General features: G+C 56.7%; 2 protein-coding genes across 10 annotated transcripts in view; one reads left to right on the forward strand and one right to left on the reverse strand.

Moving 5' to 3' along the window:
• The window catches only part of PITRM1 (pitrilysin metallopeptidase 1), a 42,547-nt gene extending 42,124 nt beyond the window's left edge, over positions 1 to 423 (forward strand). For all 3 annotated transcript variants that reach the window (XM_025853536.2, XM_025853537.2, XM_025853538.2), the window contains one exon: positions 5 to 423. In XM_025853536.2, coding sequence (XP_025709321.1) covers positions 5 to 98 — 94 coding nt within the window. In that variant the 3' untranslated portion in view covers positions 99 to 423. The remainder of the gene's footprint in view (positions 1 to 4) is intronic.
• An 806-nt stretch (positions 424 to 1,229) lies between these two features.
• The window catches only part of PFKP (phosphofructokinase, platelet), a 49,156-nt gene continuing 33,113 nt past the window's right edge, over positions 1,230 to 17,272 (reverse strand). For 2 of the 7 annotated variants that reach the window (XM_025853539.2, XM_025853541.2), the window contains 12 exons: positions 17,045 to 17,191; positions 15,502 to 15,572; positions 14,922 to 15,009; positions 14,239 to 14,391; positions 8,168 to 8,332; positions 7,555 to 7,746; positions 7,173 to 7,253; positions 6,562 to 6,623; positions 6,113 to 6,224; positions 5,096 to 5,195; positions 1,911 to 2,013; positions 1,230 to 1,638 (listed from right to left, as the gene is read on the reverse strand). In XM_025853539.2, the coding sequence (XP_025709324.1) occupies positions 1,491 to 1,638; positions 1,911 to 2,013; positions 5,096 to 5,195; positions 6,113 to 6,224; positions 6,562 to 6,623; positions 7,173 to 7,253; positions 7,555 to 7,746; positions 8,168 to 8,332; positions 14,239 to 14,391; positions 14,922 to 15,009; positions 15,502 to 15,572; positions 17,045 to 17,191 (1,422 nt within the window). In that variant the 3' untranslated portion in view covers positions 1,230 to 1,490. Of the gene's footprint in view, positions 1,639 to 1,910; positions 2,014 to 5,095; positions 5,196 to 6,112; positions 6,225 to 6,561; positions 6,624 to 7,172; positions 7,254 to 7,554; positions 7,752 to 8,167; positions 8,333 to 10,020; positions 10,174 to 14,238; positions 14,392 to 14,921; positions 15,010 to 15,501; positions 15,573 to 17,044; positions 17,192 to 17,272 lie in introns of those variants that run through there. The other 5 variants (XM_025853543.2, XM_025853540.2, XM_073879971.1 and 2 more) reach the window with 5 other exon arrangements.

The following is a 17,272-nucleotide window of genomic DNA, read 5'->3' on the forward strand; positions in this document are numbered from 1 at the left end:
CCAGGTACCTCGGCATTGGGAAGAGCACACACGGGTTGGCTCTGCTTGGACCAGAGAACGCAAAAATCGCTAAGGACCCATCGTGGATAATAAAATAGCGAGTAACTCTGACGCGCTCAGGAGTTCAACCGAACCTACAGGCATGTGGGGCTCCTCAACATGAAGCCTGAGCTAATTTACTTTGAAAGGAAAGAAAAGTTACTGTTTCCCCCCACATTTTGCTCGTACCTCATTCTTGTGTGACCTCATTCTTGGTCAGACCAGGCTCTTCTGTCTTAGAAGAAATTGAAATAATCATGCGTTAAATGCTAGAGTTGCACAGATTATAATTTTAAAATATTGATGACATAAACGCTTATTCTACCTTACTAATTCTGGAGCATTTATTTTAAAAACTTAAAAATAAAAACCGCTCTGCCCTGACCTACCTGTGCTTTAGTCATTTTAAGTGACATTTTGCTGGAGTAATTCTTGGGGCCTTTATTAAAAAATAAGTGAACAAAGGTACCTGAGGTGCCTTGATTTATAAAACCAGTGCACTCACACCACGGACGTGTGGAACAGTCTGGAACAGATGGACAGCCTGACGGATTATAAGTGCATTATGCTTCTGCCATGGTTTCTATGGGAGGGAGCTTCTGTGTCCTTTCGGATCTCCCACAGAAAGCACAGTCTGTGCTGGTTCTTCCTTGACCGTGCCATTCTCGGTTTCTGAACAGACCTTGGCTGTGACCCTCCAGCTCTCTGTACGTCTCAGACGACAGAAGAGGCAGAAATGCTGTTCACTTAGCACCGATGTAGGTCAGCTCGCTCCCTTTCCTCAGTGAAGCAGGGCTCTGCGGGCCCCACCAGACACAGGCCCGTGCTTCCTCGGTAGGAGGGTCTGGGGCTCAGCGGGCGCGAGGCGCAAAATCCTGCGTGTACGCTGACCTTGTTCTTAACGCACATGTTGCTGGTTTCTGTTTTTAACTCCACACCTGGCATCACTTTAGAAGGAGTTGGGTCACCTCACCTGGTGTCCTCGGGTCCCGATCTAGGGCCGACTCTGTACACTCGACAAGTCCCACCTTTACTGTGTGGCAGAGCGGAGCCTTTGTCCTTGCATAGGGCCTAGTTCACTGCTGCCAGTACATCGTGTCGATCCCTGCCCACAAAACTGCTGGAAAAACCTTTACAGTTGCCCAGATCCTGAGGATTTAAACTCCTACATAAAAAAGCAGAGAACCACATTTGGAGTTTGAGCTAAATGTTTAATTCTACTGGCTACGCACAGTTTAAAGCAGGACACAGTAGGAGACACAGCCGACAGCTCGTGCTGGAGTTTTAGGGTCCCCTGGGGATGAAGGACACTGGACGGGGTCTCTGTGACTAGGCATTAACATCAACAGTACTCGCATCAAAGTGCCGATAAATAACTTAAGTGTTACAAAAATGGGTGGTAAACGGAAGTCTGGAGCGGCGCTGGCCGGGCGGGGCGGGTCCAGCAGCGTCTAGATGGCGGCAGGCTCCTCGTGGCCTCGGTGGTGCATGGGCTCCAGCTGGTCGGAGTCGGAGACCTCGTAGCTGACCTTGTACTTGGCCAGGATCTTCATGAGCGGCCGCAGCTTCAGCCACCACTGCTCTTTGGGGATCCTGTGCCTGTGGGTCAGGAGGAAGCAGCAGTCAGGACGGCCTCGTCCCAGAGGACGGGCTTCGTGGAGTCGGGGGCTGATGGAGGATCAAGCAGTTTCCTAAGTTACTGGAAACCATTCTGTGTGATTCTAGAAATCCTCCCACTTCTCAAAGGCTTGTGTTTTCTAGGTTGTGAGAGTGGATTTGTGCCTGTACCTCCCGCAGCGGCGGCCTTCTGCCCTGTCCCGCACTCCTGCCCCGGCACTGAGGTGTAGACCGGCGAGGGCTTATTTACTTACTCAAAGTCTGTCTCCTGCCTCAGCTGGGCCACAGGTTGGAAAAGAAGGTTTCTCTTGCTTATTCCCAGCACGCAGATGGAATCATCGCTCATAAATCTTTTTCCTGTAAGAGAAAGAGTGATGTCAGAACAAATCATTGGTCACGTTGAGGACAGGCGGAGAGGTGTGGGGAGAAAAGGAGGTTTGCCGACAGCACGGAGCAGAATCCTGGGGGGCAGAGAAGAGCTCGGATGGCCTGGGCAGGAGGCAAGGCCCCTGCGCGCTCCGGGCCTGCAGACGGGGTGGGCAACAAGCCCAGGGGACCGGCGCACGACTGTGCTTCCTCGGGGGCTGTTGGCTCCGGTACCGCTGAGCCCCCACAGGGCTAGAGCGGGGGAGGGCAGGGACGAGGGGGCGCCTGGGTCCTGGCGCGGCCCCTCGCCCTGCACACTCCCCCCCAGGAGGGGCGGGTTTACCTGCGCTTAGCAGTTCGCCCCCAGAGCTAAGGAAGGAAGGTGCGTGCTTCTCGGTGGTGGGTAGACAGGGTGTCACTGGCTGCCCTCACAGAGCCGGCTCCGGAAGCCGAGGCTCGTGCGCGCACAGACGGGGCGGCCGCGAGGTAAGATGAGCATCCTCAGGTGAAGGGGAAAATACCGAAAGTAGAAACAATCAAAGCCAGAGTCCGCTCTCTGAAGACTAAAATGAGGTTGGATCTATTGGCCTTGCTGTTTTTAAGTCAAAGGTTGGAAATGAAACGGACACAGGTCTGGTCAGACTGGTCAGGAAAACGGGGGTGAGGTCAGGTGTCCGCAGTAAAGGGGGTTAAAGTGCCACGGGCACCAGAAGATTTCCTAGAAAACAGAACTCACAAAACTGCTCTTTCTGTAAACTTCAGGAAACTCCACAGCCCACTCCCCCCACAAAGGAAGCAGGAGGTGTCCTGGTCCCTGAGGGGAATTCCCCTCCCCAACACCTGGACTTCATACAAAGCCAGAGCAAGCTCGCACCCTGCACCTGACAGGGATAGGACACGTGGGGAAGCCGCCGCAGCAAGAGGCCATCACAAGAAATTGTCCAGGAGCCCGCGCACGGAAGCAGGCTTGGGCTTGACAGCCGCTAATCAGCTATGGCAAATGCGCGTGCCCACCTAGGTCTGCAAAGGTGTATACAGGTACCCCCATGCTTTTTCGAAAGACCTGCACTGGGACCTCTTTTAGCTACAGAGAAACCCAAAGAGGATTTTGGGCCTTTACAAAAAAAGGCTAAAAGCGCAAAGAACGTTCAGCTGGGTTTTGCAGTGAGGTCGCGGTGGGGGTGGGGTGGGGCATTGAGAGTGGTGCCACCCAGTGCCTTCCCCCGGGAGCTGCACGCAGCCTCTGCGCCTGGGTGGCTCAGTCGTTAAGTGTCTGCCTTCGGCTCAGGTCATGAGCCCAGGGTCCTGGGACTGAGCCCCGCATCGGGCTCCCTGCTCAGCGGGAGGCCTGCTTCTCCCTCTCCCTCTGCCCCTGCCCCTGCCCCTGCTTGTGTTCCCTCTCTTGCTGTGTCTGTCAAATAAATAAAACCTTTAAAAAAAAAAACAAAAAACTTGTATTTCTGTATGCCAGCAGTAAGTAAAAAATATATATATACTTACAATAACATTTTGTTAAATATTGAGTCAGGAATAAACTTAGCGAAAGATATTGCAAGATCTTTATGCTTTCATAAGAGATAAGGAAAGGCTTAAATATGTGGAGATACAGTGTTCATGAATTAGAAAATATTTTTAAAAATCAGTTCCTCCCCCAAATGATTTGATTAAATGTAATTCCCTCAAAACATCCAACAGTTTTTGGTGGACTGTGACAGTCTGATTCTATTTCTGTGACAGCACAAAGGACCAAGAATAGCAGAAACCAAAAGAAGTCCAGGGTAGAGGGGCCTCACCTTTCCAGCTATCAGAAATCATCTGTAAAGCTGGAGTACTGGTGAGGATCATTAACTGAATGTCCCGCCAACTTCAGATACCTGGTCTGTGACGGAGATTAGAGACTTCTCAAATAATGGCACCCAAGTGATTATCCACAAGAAATCAGGCCTCAGACTTCAAGTGGATCAAAGAAGTAAATGTAAAAATGTTTTAGCAAAGGAGCTCAAACCATGAAGGAGAAGGTAAACCGTCTACCTAAAGATTAAGGAGAGGTGCCTTGCACAAAATGACAAGCCCCACAAGAGCCCTGCCTGCAACATGGGATGGGCAGAATATGAAATAGAAGAATTTCCTAGAATATAAAGTAAAACAAGTTTCTGTAAAGTCATCAAAACATTTTTAAATCTATACAATGATGTCAAAGCAAAAAATATATGTCAATAAGGTAAGTGTTACTAAGCAACAGAAAAGCCGGCAAAATACTGGAAGACCTCAGGGAAACAGTGGGACCCTGAAGGAAGCACGAGGGAAGCTGGCTTCCCCTCCTCGCTTTGGAAGGTTCGCCTCAAAGCCACAGTGGAACTGCCCCCATCACAGCGACAGCCCCACAGGGACAGGTCACATGTCACCCAGGCAGGACCAAGGAGACTGCATGCCCTGCGGGTGAGCCTGTGGTTGGGGACGCCGGAATGCGGGCCAGGGGTCAGGAACACCAGCCAGGTAAACACCAACACCCCAGCAAAGGGAAATGCACACTGTTGGCTTCCATTCACGTAAACCACAGGGGCCTGTGAAGGTGTCCCCGAGGTGGCAGGACTAGGGGAAAGCAGAATGATTGTGCAATTCCGAGGCCACCTCTGGTGGGGAGGGAGGGAAATGTGCAGAAAGAAAGGCTAGGTTTGGAAGGAGCAAGCCGTCCCGACACCTGCCAGTTCCGGTTTTCTCTGAAAAGAAAGGTCATGAAGAATCCGTAAGTCCTAGGTGTCCGAAGTCAAGGCCAGTTCAGAGTGTGCAAAAGACAAGGGAAGGTCACATCTAGGGTCCTGCTGGAGGAGCCTAGTATATGGGCAGTATGCTCAATTCAAGGAAGACGGCACTGGACTACAGAGCGCCTCCCGCCACCGACAAGCAGGAGCAAAGCACTGCCTTTTAGGATCATTCCGAATGACAGCCTTGAAAGCCATATAGCAACTGCGGCATGGGGCCAAAGGGCGTGGCGCGGGCAGCTCAAGGCTGAGTGCGCCCGCTTCCCCCCCCCCCCCCCCCCGCCGAGCACCGTCCCCGCCCAGCTCCCTACCTTTGCCCGGAGCCTCCTTCAGTTTCGTGCTGATCCACTGCATGGCCCTGGCAGAGATTTTGGTTCCAAAGTTTCTATCAAAGGGTGAAGGCGCTCCACCCTGTGGGCGGGCAGAATTACAGGAGAGGTTACTGACACAGCTTGTCAGAATTCCCTGAAAGGTACGAGTCCTTCACAAAATGCACATCATACTTTTAAGAGATTCAGGATCTGTAAATAAGGGTTTGGGGGGTTTTGTGTTTTTGTTCTTGCGTGTTTTTACCTGTTTGTATGTAGTTGGGACCTGCGGCCAGAGCACAGTGTGTGAGGCCATCTTCCCAGTGCTCACCCCCACCCTGCGTGGAGCTGCACAACTTGCAGCTTCGTTATTTTCAAATCTCCTATCGGCTGTCTTAGTCTGACTTTGGGGTGGGGCAGGTCACAGTTTCCATTAAGAGTCTGACCAACCCTGTGGGCTAGCTCCCACAAAAATACACAGATGCGCACGGGCCCTTTGGAATGGAGGAGTAGACCCTAAGTTAAAGACCCTAAGACAGCAGGGGGGGAGGGGGAGAGGAGGTAGTGTTGGGACCAGGACAGGTATGCCTTCCCGTGCTGCGGCCCTAATCCACACCGGTCTCCGGCTTTGTCATGTGGGACGTGCTTGCAAACCAAAGCACACCCCAAGATTCCTTCCAGACCATTCCGATTTTGTGCAAATCTCAAGTATCATTTGATGTGTAGATAGTTACTAAGGTGCAGTACTGAATGAAGTACTTCATTTGATTAGGTTTTTCCAGTCAGCGTTTCCAACATTGAACATTGATTGTCTTCCATCTACCCCAACACAATTTCTAAAGCTGGTGGTATCTGGTATGACTCTAACATGGAACTATAACATAGGGAAGTAAATGCCAAAATGTTTAAAAACATCTCATGAGCACACATTTTTCCCCATTATGACTAAAATAAGGCATCCATCTACATAGAGCCTCCTGGACGGCGCCTGCTGAGTGCCGTGCGGGCCCCAGGCCCCACCTGCTGCATGTGTCCCAGCACATTCTTCCTGCAGTCGAACACGCCCTTGCCCTCCTCAGAGTACAGCTGGTAGATGAAGTCCGTGGTGTAGTTCTCATTGCAGCTCTCGTTCCTGCAGCAAGGGGAGACGCGGGGTCAGGGCGCCGGCGGGATGCGCAGCCAGCCCGTGCCCGCCGGGACTACACGTGTTCTTTAGAAATGCCAGTGGCTTAAAGAAATGACTTGGTGATATCTTTAAAAAACAAAACAAAACAAAAAACTACAAAGCAAAAGTGAATTTTTCCAAAATACCCTTGAGTTATGTAAACGTATGCTGTTTTTGACGCAGCACGCAACGGCCCCTCCTTTATTTCTTCAGTGGTGAGTGATGACCGCCCCTGAGTGTTTCGACCCTGTGGCCGGGTCATCTGGGAAGCTCGGGCTCAGTGAGCGAGGACGAGTGTCCGTACCTGAGCACGAGTCCCCTCTGAATGGTGGTCTTCATTTTCTCCGTCAGGTGCTCCACGTTGGACTAGGGAAGAGCGTTGTTAGTCCGTCAGACGGTAGACTTGGACCCGGTGCCCGCCGCTGTGACACCCTAGTGCCGCACGCACGCGGCACGGAGCGCGTCAGGGCTCCCACTGTGGCACAGAGGACAGCGCCCAGCGAGCGCAGACCGGGGGTGCACACGGACCAGAACAGACCAGCACACAAGGTCAGGCAGCGCACTCGGCCTGGGAGGGCTGCCGCTCAACTGGGCACAGGGACAGCGTCCAGGGACCCAGCTTCCCTGCAGCACGCTTTCCACCATGGAATAGCTTTCCCTCTGAAATCACGAATTCACATAATCTGTGCCCTGAACCTGTGTGTACCTGGTGTCTGTCGCTCCTCATTTGCCCGAGAGAGGAAAAACTGGTGTACCTGACGTCGTACATCATCTCCTAACTGCCTAAGAAGGATTTGGGGGCCAGGAGAAGCTGTTACAGACTTGAATTCATGTACAGAGTTTATAAGGAAAGGAATCCTGTATCTTGAGCACAGACACTGGGCAAGGAACAGAGGTGTTTGCGTGTAAGCAAACCTCAGTCGTCCTCACAGTGGTTCGGGTCCATGTGCCGGAGCGGAGATATGCGCTCGCTGAGCACGGTCTTGAGGGGGCTTTCTGAAGTACAAATATTTAATTCCACACTGTGAAGAAATCCACATCAAGCAGGTCTCTACTTGATTTATGTGGTCCAGAAACGTAAAAAGACCTTAAAGTTTCTGTGCGCACGTCAGCAGCACAAAGTTAGTTTTATTTGTATTTTTGTGGGTTTGAGTTGTGTCTTGTCTTACTAAGGCTTGTCCTTGTTCAGTGCCCCCCTGGAGCCTTCCCACCAGCTCCCCTCTCTCCCCACGAGGGCTGCGCAGCCCGACTCCCCTGCATTGGCCACCCGCCCCCCATAAAGTTGGGCCCAAGAAACCTTTGCCGATTTGGAAAAAGCGCATGTCAGCCTTAGGATCCCAAAGGGAACACTGATGTCGGCTGTGGCCCCAGGTGCTGAGGATGCATCAGCGTGGGGTGGGGGGCATCTGTTCTGACAACGGTCCCACCCTGGTGGGGTGTTGCTGGGTGTGGGCCAGGTGTGCAGGGGAACTCTGTCCTCACCCTGAAACTGCTCTAAAAAATATTCTGTTAATTTAAAAACAAAATCTTTAAAGGAAGCATGCAACAAGAAAGAACAGGCGTTCAGTTTGATTCTGTTTTCTTAGTGCCTTAAGCCCGTCCCACTGTGACCTCACAGGTCCCGCCACCCCGGCGGGCACCGTGCACTCCCCCGTGCACTCCCCCAGCCTTTCCAGCAGGCGGGCCTCGGGGCTCCAGGTAGGATGTGCTCCGGCCACCCTCCCACACGGACACAACGACACTAGGCTGACCCGCGGGTGGAGGTCTAATGGGAAGTTGGTGCATCAGCTCATGCCCCACTATTCGGTGAGGGGCTTACTGACAGCGTCCTGTCAACCCCATCGCCCTCCCCTCGGAGCCAACCACCCTGACACAACCGTGTCACCCAGGGCCCCGTGGCATCGACGTACCTGCAGGTCTCGGATGTCAAACGGCTCCTCAAAAATGTAGGCAGCGTCGGCTCCAGCGGCGAGCCCCCCCATGTTGGCCAGGTAGCCACAGTAGCCCCCCATGGTCTCGATGATGAACACGCGGCGCTTGGTCCCACTGGCTGACTGTTTGATGCGGTCACACGTCTGGCCACAGAGAAGGACACGGGTCATTCTGGCGTGGGGGTGTCCAGGCTGGGACGCACACAGACTGAGGCTGCAGACCGCGGCGACCCCCCTTGCCCCTGGTTGGTGTGCTCACCGTCCCCATGTCCTGACACTGCCCACTGCGGGGGGACTGGGACCAGCTCGCTGCAGCTGCCCACGTGCCCTCGCGGGACGGGGGCACCATGAGGTTTTATGGGCTCAGTGCAATGTCTGTTAGGTTGGCCTCTTCTGAAAAGCTGCCTGTGACATTTGGGTTTTGGTCACCCTCAGTCTATCCCCAAACACTGCATCCCCTGAGGGCAGCTCTCTTCGGAGCTGGACGGTGGCTCCTCGACAAAGGCCCTCCGCAGTCTTCCAGACGCTCAGACAGCGGGTCTCCTAAGAAAACGTCTGCCGTGGGCCGTGCTCGGGACACAGGCTCAGGGGTGCAACAGCAGACCCCTCGGCCGCCGCCTTGCACTGCCTCGCTGGCGCAGACCACGTGCATGCTCCCGGGACCACAGTGCCCTCACCTGGCTCCGTCCCGCACAACCACTCCGGTCCAGTGCTTGCTGGCTTGGCCCGGAAATAACATCTGCAAGTACACGCCAAGCCTCTCCCCGGCCCAGCCCACTTCTGGCACCAGCTCCAGCCACTGTCCCGCCCCCGGGAGACGGACAGGTGGCAGTGCGCCCCAGACGCACCAGGTCCTAATCCAGCAGTTGCAGCCACGCGCCCCTCAGGGACTAAAACCAGCACTGACAAAGCCCCAGCGTGGACAGCAGCCCCACCCCGCGCTGGGGGCACACGGAGGGGTGCTCTGCCTTTTGGGGGACAGGGAGGAACCGGGAGCACCGACGTCTACAGCGGAAGCCCCACGATCCTCCCAGCACGGTCTCTGCGCGTGGCCCCACTGGACTCAAAACTTGGGAGTTCGGGTTCCAGCACTGCTAACGTTTTGTCACACACGTTTTAAAAAACTCAATCATGTGAAAAGACAAGGTGGAGCTCAGAACAGAGCGAAGACAGGAAGGAGCCCGCGGACTCTGGGACGGGAATGTGCCTGAGACTCAGGCGTCTGCTGAACAGGTGTCTCTGGAGCCCAGGCGACGTGAATGTCAAGAACACGGCCCACCCCTGGCCACTTCCCTCCCCCTGTTGGGGGAGGACTGCGCCCCATAGCAGCCCGCCGCTGCGCTGCCAGAAGTCCTCGGCTCCAACACAGGCGCCGCAGACCAGACGGTGCCCAGTGCGGGGGCCTGCTGGACCCCCGAGGGTGGGGGGCCCTCCCCGGGAGCCGAGCCTCCCCCGGCACAACCAAGGGCGTGTCCAAGCCGCGGACGTGCCTGCCGTCCCCCGGGAGCTTTCACACTCACAGGCCCCAAATCCCTGCATGCACACCACGTCCGGGCTGGCCGTCCCCCCGAGCACAAGCGCAAGCCTACTGGACACAGCCCACGAGAGACCAGGGCCTCTTGTTTTGGGGTGCACAAGAACACACATCACCCGGAGCGCTGGAGGACTGTCCTCGTTCCCGCAGACAGTGGGCGGTAGGCTCTCCCTACGCTATGAGCTCCCACTAATGGACCACGAAAGGAATCCTAACCGTGGCTCATTCCTCCGCAGCATCAGGTGGGGAAGAGAAGGACCCCCGCGTCCGGCCTGATGGAGCCACGGGGCCCTCTTACCTCCACCACGGCATTGAGGCCAGTGTCAGAGCCCATGCTCAGGTCGGTGCCCGGGACATTGTTGCTAATGGTGGCCGGCAGGACGCAAATGGGAACGCAAAACTCCTGGTGGTGGTCGCGCGCGTCAGCGAACAGAATGGCACTCTCGAAAGCCTGAAGCAGCGGTGCGGGCGGTCAGCGGGGCATCCCCAGCACCCCCCGTGAGCTGCGTCCACGGGGCCAGGGACGTGGGAGCTCTCGGTCTGCAGCGAGGGACACTGCAGGAGCAGGGACGCTGCCACGGGGCGCGGGACTCCAGGAGGAGGGGACGCAAGCAGGCGGGCAGCAAAGCAGGAGCCAGGGGAGGGGCCGTGTTAGTGGTGGACGAACAGCGGACCTTTCTTGGCAGCTCGGAAGCCACGAGGGAGGCCAATTGGGTGGGAACATAACCGGGGCGAGGCCAGCCTGACAACTTCATGTGGTCCACAAGGGTGCAGGGCCCTGCCAGCTCGGCCTCAGCAGGGACCCCGGCAGCGGCGTGAAAGGCAGCCCGCAGGGCGACAAGCAGTCATTGGGCTGGAGAGCCCAGCAGGGTGCACCCCTGCTCTTCCCCAAGCCCTTCCCAGCCTGACACAACAGCGTGGAGTGGCCTGAGCCCCAGCACCGCTCAGGGACCCCAAGGTGAATGTGTTTGCCTCCGAGGTCAAAGAACGGGGCTGTTCGCAAGCATGCAGGCAGAGGTTTGCGGTCCCTGCCTCAGTGTTAGTCCAAGTGTTCGTTAGTGGACACAGGCCCACCATCCACCGTCCCCGAACCCACCAGGCTCACCGTACGGCTGGGCGGTTTGAGACCACCTGCAGGTGCACGGACCCCTGTAGGGCTGTACTTAACCCCCTCATGACCACCGAGTGCTGTGACAGGAGTGCACACGGATGAAGGGGGACGGCCCAGGCCTCCTGCAGAGGCCGATGCTCTCCATGGCCCCATATTTCCCCAAAATACATCGGGTCCTAGGGCCCTGCAGCCCGAGGACGTGTGGATGGCGGGCCTGCGGTGGGTTAGCCCAGGGAGCGGCCAGGAGGCAGGTGGGGTCACTCCCCTGCCTCGCAGCCCTCTGCCTTCACCCTCCTCCACCTCAGCCTGCACCCCTGTCCCCGCATGGACCCTGCCTTTCAGCCCCAGGTCCAGCTCGGGGCCCCGCACGGAGTGCCAGCACAGGCAGGTGTCCCTGGGAGTCACAGGGCGGGCTCTGAGGCCAGGAGGGCAGTCAGCATCTCTAAATCCGGCATCCCGTAACCTCAAGAACTTTCTCTCAATCTCCAGGAAAACTCTTGGGACCCTCCAGCGGGGATGGGGGCAGCCCTGCCAGGAGAGGGAGGGGGGCTGGAGGGGACATTGGGCCCAAGGTCCGGGGAGCGATACGGACCTCCGCTTCGGGCTCCGAGCGCAGAGTTTACAACACAACACCCGTGTACAAACACCGAGAAAAGACAAGACACCTTGGGGGGAAATAAACCTGGCTCCCACCTCCTTGAGCTCCTAACGGGGCAGCCACCCTCCCAGCCCTCACGGCACCACGGGGCTCAGCTCAGACCGGGACGGCTCGTGCGCCAGTTCCAGGGACGCCAACGCAGCCCCCTTGCGGGCCGTGCAGCCGTGGCGGGACGGCTTTCTGAACCCCTGCTCAGAGGTGCCCGGAGTCACTGCAGCCTCCAGGATGCACAAGATGCACAGAGGCCTGTTCTGAGTGACGCACGGGTAAGCCGAGCGTACGCGCAGACATGGAGGACGTCATCCCTGAGGACAGTGATGGAAATGCCCAAGAACGCGACACGTCAGCTGGGGCCACGCTGAGGTCGTGGGGGTCAGCAGCAGCTGGGCCTCTACCCACCACATGCTAGTGGCGCCCCCACAGCCCGTATGGCAGACCGAAACCATCCTCAGCATTGCCGACGTGCCCCGGGGGTAGAATCCCAGCACTCTGGGTGCTCCAGGTGGCCAGCCATGTGGCCAGGAGGCCACGGGCCCACAGCTGGCCCAGCTGTGAAGGAGCTCCTGGGGGAGGCACACGAACCCCCACTGAACTCACAGGTGCTCGGTCCCTCCGGAGCAGATCAGGAGGGACGCAGAGCGCCCTGTGCCCCGTCACCTCAGCCCCCAATGGCACGTTTCCAGCCTGCCGCTCTCCTCCATGCGGCCAGCCCCGCCAGGTTGCAACCCAGATCCAAACCTAAACAACACACAACCTCACTCTGGCTTGCACAAACACAAGCCTGCAAGAAACCCGGCGTCCCTACCAAGACACACTCAGCAGGCCCAGGCATGGGCGTTGAAGCTGTTACCCAGGTCACCCTGAGCACCCGACTCACCACGGGTCACAAGTCCCCCATGGGCTCGAGGCCTCGGCACACCCGCACACCTGCTCACCTAGTGAGGGTGGGTCTGGCACCGGCACGGACACCAAGCTGCTGACCTTGTAACTGGGCAGCTGGCTTGGAGAGACTCAAACGGATGAGAAACCAGATTTAAAAGATCACGTAACAAATGTCCAAATCCCTCCAAGGGGAACAAAGCGGATCATTTAGAGTTTCGTATATTTTTTGTATCTAATCTTTATAACCTGGAAACCACATTTCATAGCAGAGGAGCCTGCAACTCTAAAGTGGGAGGCTCCCGGTTTCGTGTCACAGGGAGGTGAACGCCAACCGGGGCCAGGCCCTGCCGAGGACAAGTCCCGAGTCCCCATCCACCCCCACCCCCAGGAGGGTTCCGAGCAGGTAACAATTAGGAAACGTGAACTTGCAGTTGCTTCCACTGAGCGTAAGCAGATGCAAACTCCAGCCAAGGGCAGAGAAAAGAGCAGGAAAGCCTGGACGACAGTCACGCACAGGGAGGGACAGGGACCCTTCCACGGAAGGTTGGAGCCCGATCGGGAGCGGAACTGCTTCACACCAGCCAAAGCGGGAGCAACGATCACCAGGACGGTGGGCGCAACGGCCCGGCCACAGGTTAGTGGTACAAACAGGGACGCTCCAGCGTGGACACACAGGAGACACGGGGCAGGGCTTTTTAGTAAAGAAACCACAGAAAGTTGAAGAGGCTCAGAGAAACAAAACAAAACACAACACAAAAAAGAAAGCGCTAAGCATTACTTACCATTTGAATTTTATTTAAAAAGCATTTCTTTTATTTACCAGCACTAGAGACAAATTTGATTCCATGGGGTTAAGGAAAAAAAAAATCCTAGAAAAACATTCACGGGATCTGTGTCCCACAAGGAAAATAAAGACTGGAGAATTTCCTGGAAAATTTTAGATGCCAGACTAAAAAGGAGGAGGAATATATCCCGTTGGTTACTGTGCTTTGAGCTCCCATGCCATTTCCCCAGTGTGCCTCACAAATACGGTTAACACAGGTGCATTTCTGTTGTGTTACTGCCTTTTGGCCAAAACAACTAACAGGGCGTCAGGGATCTTTCAGATGTGAGCTAACGTCCCCAAGTTACAACGGGGAGAATGGAGCTCGCGGCTGGGGCCACAGGCAGGCTGGAGGCCACTGGTGGGTTCAGGTCGTTCAACAAAATTACAGAATCCTCAGCTCAAGTTCTAGCCTCAAACACCCATGCAGGGGCCATCAGACCCGGGATCTGTCGTAATAAATTACGTTATGGGCTGGGGCGCCTGGCTGGCTCAGTCGGTTGGCTGTCTGCCTTCGGCTCAGGTCATGATCCCGGGGTCCTGGGATCGAGCCCCACGTCGGGCTCCCTGCTCTGCGGGGAGTCAACTCCCCCCCCCCGCCACCTGCCGCTCCCCCAGCTTCTGCTGTCTCTCGCTGTCTCTGCCGCTATCTCTCAAATAAATAAAATCTTTAAAAAATTAATAAATAATGTTATGGGAGTGAAGTCAGTTTGGCCCAGCCAAAAGAAACCTAACTTTAATGATTATCCGAATCACAAAACCCTAGCCCACAACGAGCTGGGCTGCAGATGCTCCATGTCGCTCGACGGGCCTCGGCAGGGATGCATCATCCTGGCCGCGGCGCAGGAAAAGAGGTGGTGACAAAACAACTCTGGGCATTGGATTAGAGACAGTCAGGCTTTTAAAAAAAAAAAAAAGAAAAAAGATTTTTCTGGAAACGAGCCCAGGTCTCGCAGTCTCTAGTGCACAGCAGATAAAAGCGGGCCAGGCGCCCTCCGGGTTAGCGTCTGCAGCACCTGCTTTGCGGACCGCACAGACTTACGTCAGTGATGGTGTTCAGAGCGGTATCTGCGCCGATGCTGAAGTCGGAGCCCGGCACATTGTTGGAGACCGTGGCGGGGACCATAACCATAGGGACACAGAGCTCCTCGTACTTGTCCCGGGCAGCTGACAGCTCGAGCAGTCCCAGGTAAGCCTGTCAGCGGTGTGCAGGTGTTGGGGGGAGGGGGTGGGGGGAGGGGAGCGGAGGGGCCGTTAAAACCGCGGGAAGGCATTAGGGTCACCAGACCGCGTCACACAGAGGCAACACCACGTCTCCTGTGGGCAAGGGTCTTATTTGAGGTCCTCATGTTTTTTTTAAAGCAAGTGGAAAGGTTATTAGGGGACCAATCTTGGGTGAATAAAAAAAAATAAGGTCTGCGGTCCAACATGCAATCGGAAGCGATAGGGCCACGTAACTGCCCTGCTCTCTGATGGCCATCGGGCCTCGAATTCGAGAGAGATGATCATTTCTGCAGACTTGAAACGGATGAGAACTCAGTGGACAGACGCATCCCAGGTGGGGAGTCCCACGCTTGCTCCCCAACTCGGCTCCTGCAGTGGCCCCCAGGCCCAGGGGCTACCGCCCCCCCACCCACCGCACTGTGCTTGCTGGAAGTCTGCCCACGCTAACACCCCAAACCTACGGCACGGACGAGCCAGCAGGTGCCCAGAGAAAGGACGTACCTCAAATCCACCGACGATCAACAGCGCGTTGATGCTGTGCTTTCGCATCTGTGCGGCAATGTCCTCCAAAGACTTCCCAGGCAGCGTGCTAGGAACAGTTCAGTGGGGACGTGAGGCCGGACCAACCCCGCACAGTGGGTGACAGCCCCGCCAGCCCCCGGTGTGCCTCCCCAACCCCACTCCCCCAGCCCCCAGCCCCGGGCCGAGCCCTGCAGCCACCACAAGCGGCACCCGGGCCGGACAGCAGAGCTGGGGAAGCAAGTCTGCAGAGAGTCTGTTTAAAACAAAACAAGACAAAAACAAAAACAAAGAACACAAACGGGAACAAACGTTCAGCTGTGCAGTTGCTGGACCTCAAAAGAATCCTAATGCCTCATCAGAAAAAAAAAATGCACTATAAAAGCTTGTGAATATCTGTAAGCCATGTGCCTCCTCTCTGTTCCAGGGCACGACCCGGGCTGCTCACGGGGGCGGGGGGCTGGCAGGTGAGCCAGCCGCACTTTCTGCACCAGCTACTCCTCTAGGATGGGGGGTCCTTCTCCTTCCTAAGGGCGGGTCAGAATCGAGACAGGGGAATTACCGTTTGGTCCCGAGAATGGAGCCTCCTTGGCCAGTCCAACCTCCGACGTCCCCCCAGCCGATTTCCTTGATCTGGGGAGCGACAAACGGGGGGGGTCAGCTGTGCAGGCGGTTCCCGGGTCTGCACCCTCGGCAGGGGCGCCGCCCCAGGGGCCTGCGAGGCACTCAGGAGCACCCCCCGTCCTGACACTGAGCGGGTCAGAACCCAGGACGCCCGGGCCCGGCCCTCCCGCCACATAACCCCCGCCACGCAGATCAGATCCTGACCTCGGCTGGCCAAGCTCTTCCCGTGGGAATGCAAGAAAAACAGACACTGTTTTTCTTAATTGACGTAAAAGGAAACTTCTTTAAATATTGGAAGAAATCTAAAGAGGGCAGCTGAGGCCAGCTAGGCGTGCACACACGCGGTCTCCTGCGCCGGCCCCCCTCCCCACTCCTAGGAGCAAGGGTCGCATCCGCCAACACGGGCGCCAACCTGGGGGTCCCCTCTGTGCACCAATTCCTCCCAAACTCGGGTCTTTTGCCTACACTTCTTAAAGACCCCAAGCCCAGCCCTGCCTGCTCCCCGGACGCCTCCCCCTGGGCATCCAGTGCCCCCGCCACAGGTCCCGTCCTGCTCAAAACCCTCCTGTCTTCTCCAAGCAAGAGCCAAACTCCTTCCAATCACCTACAAGCCGCCTGGCCCCACCCCGGCCACTCCCCCGCTCTGCTGCTACAGCAGCCACGTGAGCCTGAGTGAGCCGGCCGGCCCGAACCCGTTGGTGCTGTCCTGGCCCGGCCGGCACATCCTCATGGACACGGCTCAGCACCTCCGTCTCCAGTCTGAGACTCCCTTCCCGGGACGTGTGTCTGTAGGGTCCCAGGGCAGACCCCTCCTCTGAGCATCTATGCGGTGGGGTCCCTGCCCGCGGTGCCAGGCCGTGCTCCCCCTGCTCGCTCACCATCCTCTCCCTCCCCAAGCTACAACCTGGCAGAGGGGGGCTTTGCTTTCTGCACCAGCTGGCTTCCCTGGGGTAAGAACTCAGGGCATTGCTGGGTGATCGGGTGAGTAAATACTGTCCCGCAGGAGACACCTGCAGCCTCAATCACACTAAGCTCCTGCAGCATGTGACCTCGGTCAAGCTAATTAGTGTCTCTGTGCCTCAGTTTCTGTGTCAGGAAAACGGGGCTAATATCTCAGGTTTGCAGATCTCGTAGGAGCACTGAGTGTACACAGTAAGCACGCAAGAAGTGAGTGCTCACTCTTTCCACCAAAGCTTTCATCTGAGTGCCCCCTGGCCGCACCCCCTCCAACGGCACAACAGCCTCTGTTGGCCCCTTCCCCCCACGGCCTCCACGGCCCCACTGCCTGCGGCCCCTGGACAAAACCGGGTGGTGCGTTCCACACAGCATCCCTGCAGGGCCCAGAGTGCGAACCCCAGGATGGATCCAGAGCAGAAGACGTCCCAAAGAGCAGCATTCATGTCCACCACTTGATGGAGACCTAGGTTCGCGGCCGAGGGAGGGCGGTCCTCCGTTCCCCACAGCGTCCCCCAAGGACTCACCTGGCCTTTGGCAAAGCCCTCAAAGCCGTCGTAGATGGCGAGCATCTTGTGCCCATCCGCGATGCCCACGCGCACGGCCGAGCGCACAGCAGCATTCATCCCGGCGGCGGGCGCCCCCACATTGATGATGGCCACGTTACAGTTGCTCTGCGAGATGGGAGGGCAGGCTGTGTCCGCGCCACACAAGCCACGAGCACATGGTGGGTGCGCAGCCCGGGAGCCCGGAGG

This window comes from Callorhinus ursinus, unplaced genomic scaffold, assembly GCF_003265705.2.
Source record: "Callorhinus ursinus isolate GAN/ISIS: 27379988/994484 unplaced genomic scaffold, GSC_fseal_2.0 scaffold36, whole genome shotgun sequence".
In the NCBI taxonomy this organism is placed as follows: Eukaryota; Metazoa; Chordata; class Mammalia; order Carnivora; family Otariidae; genus Callorhinus; species Callorhinus ursinus.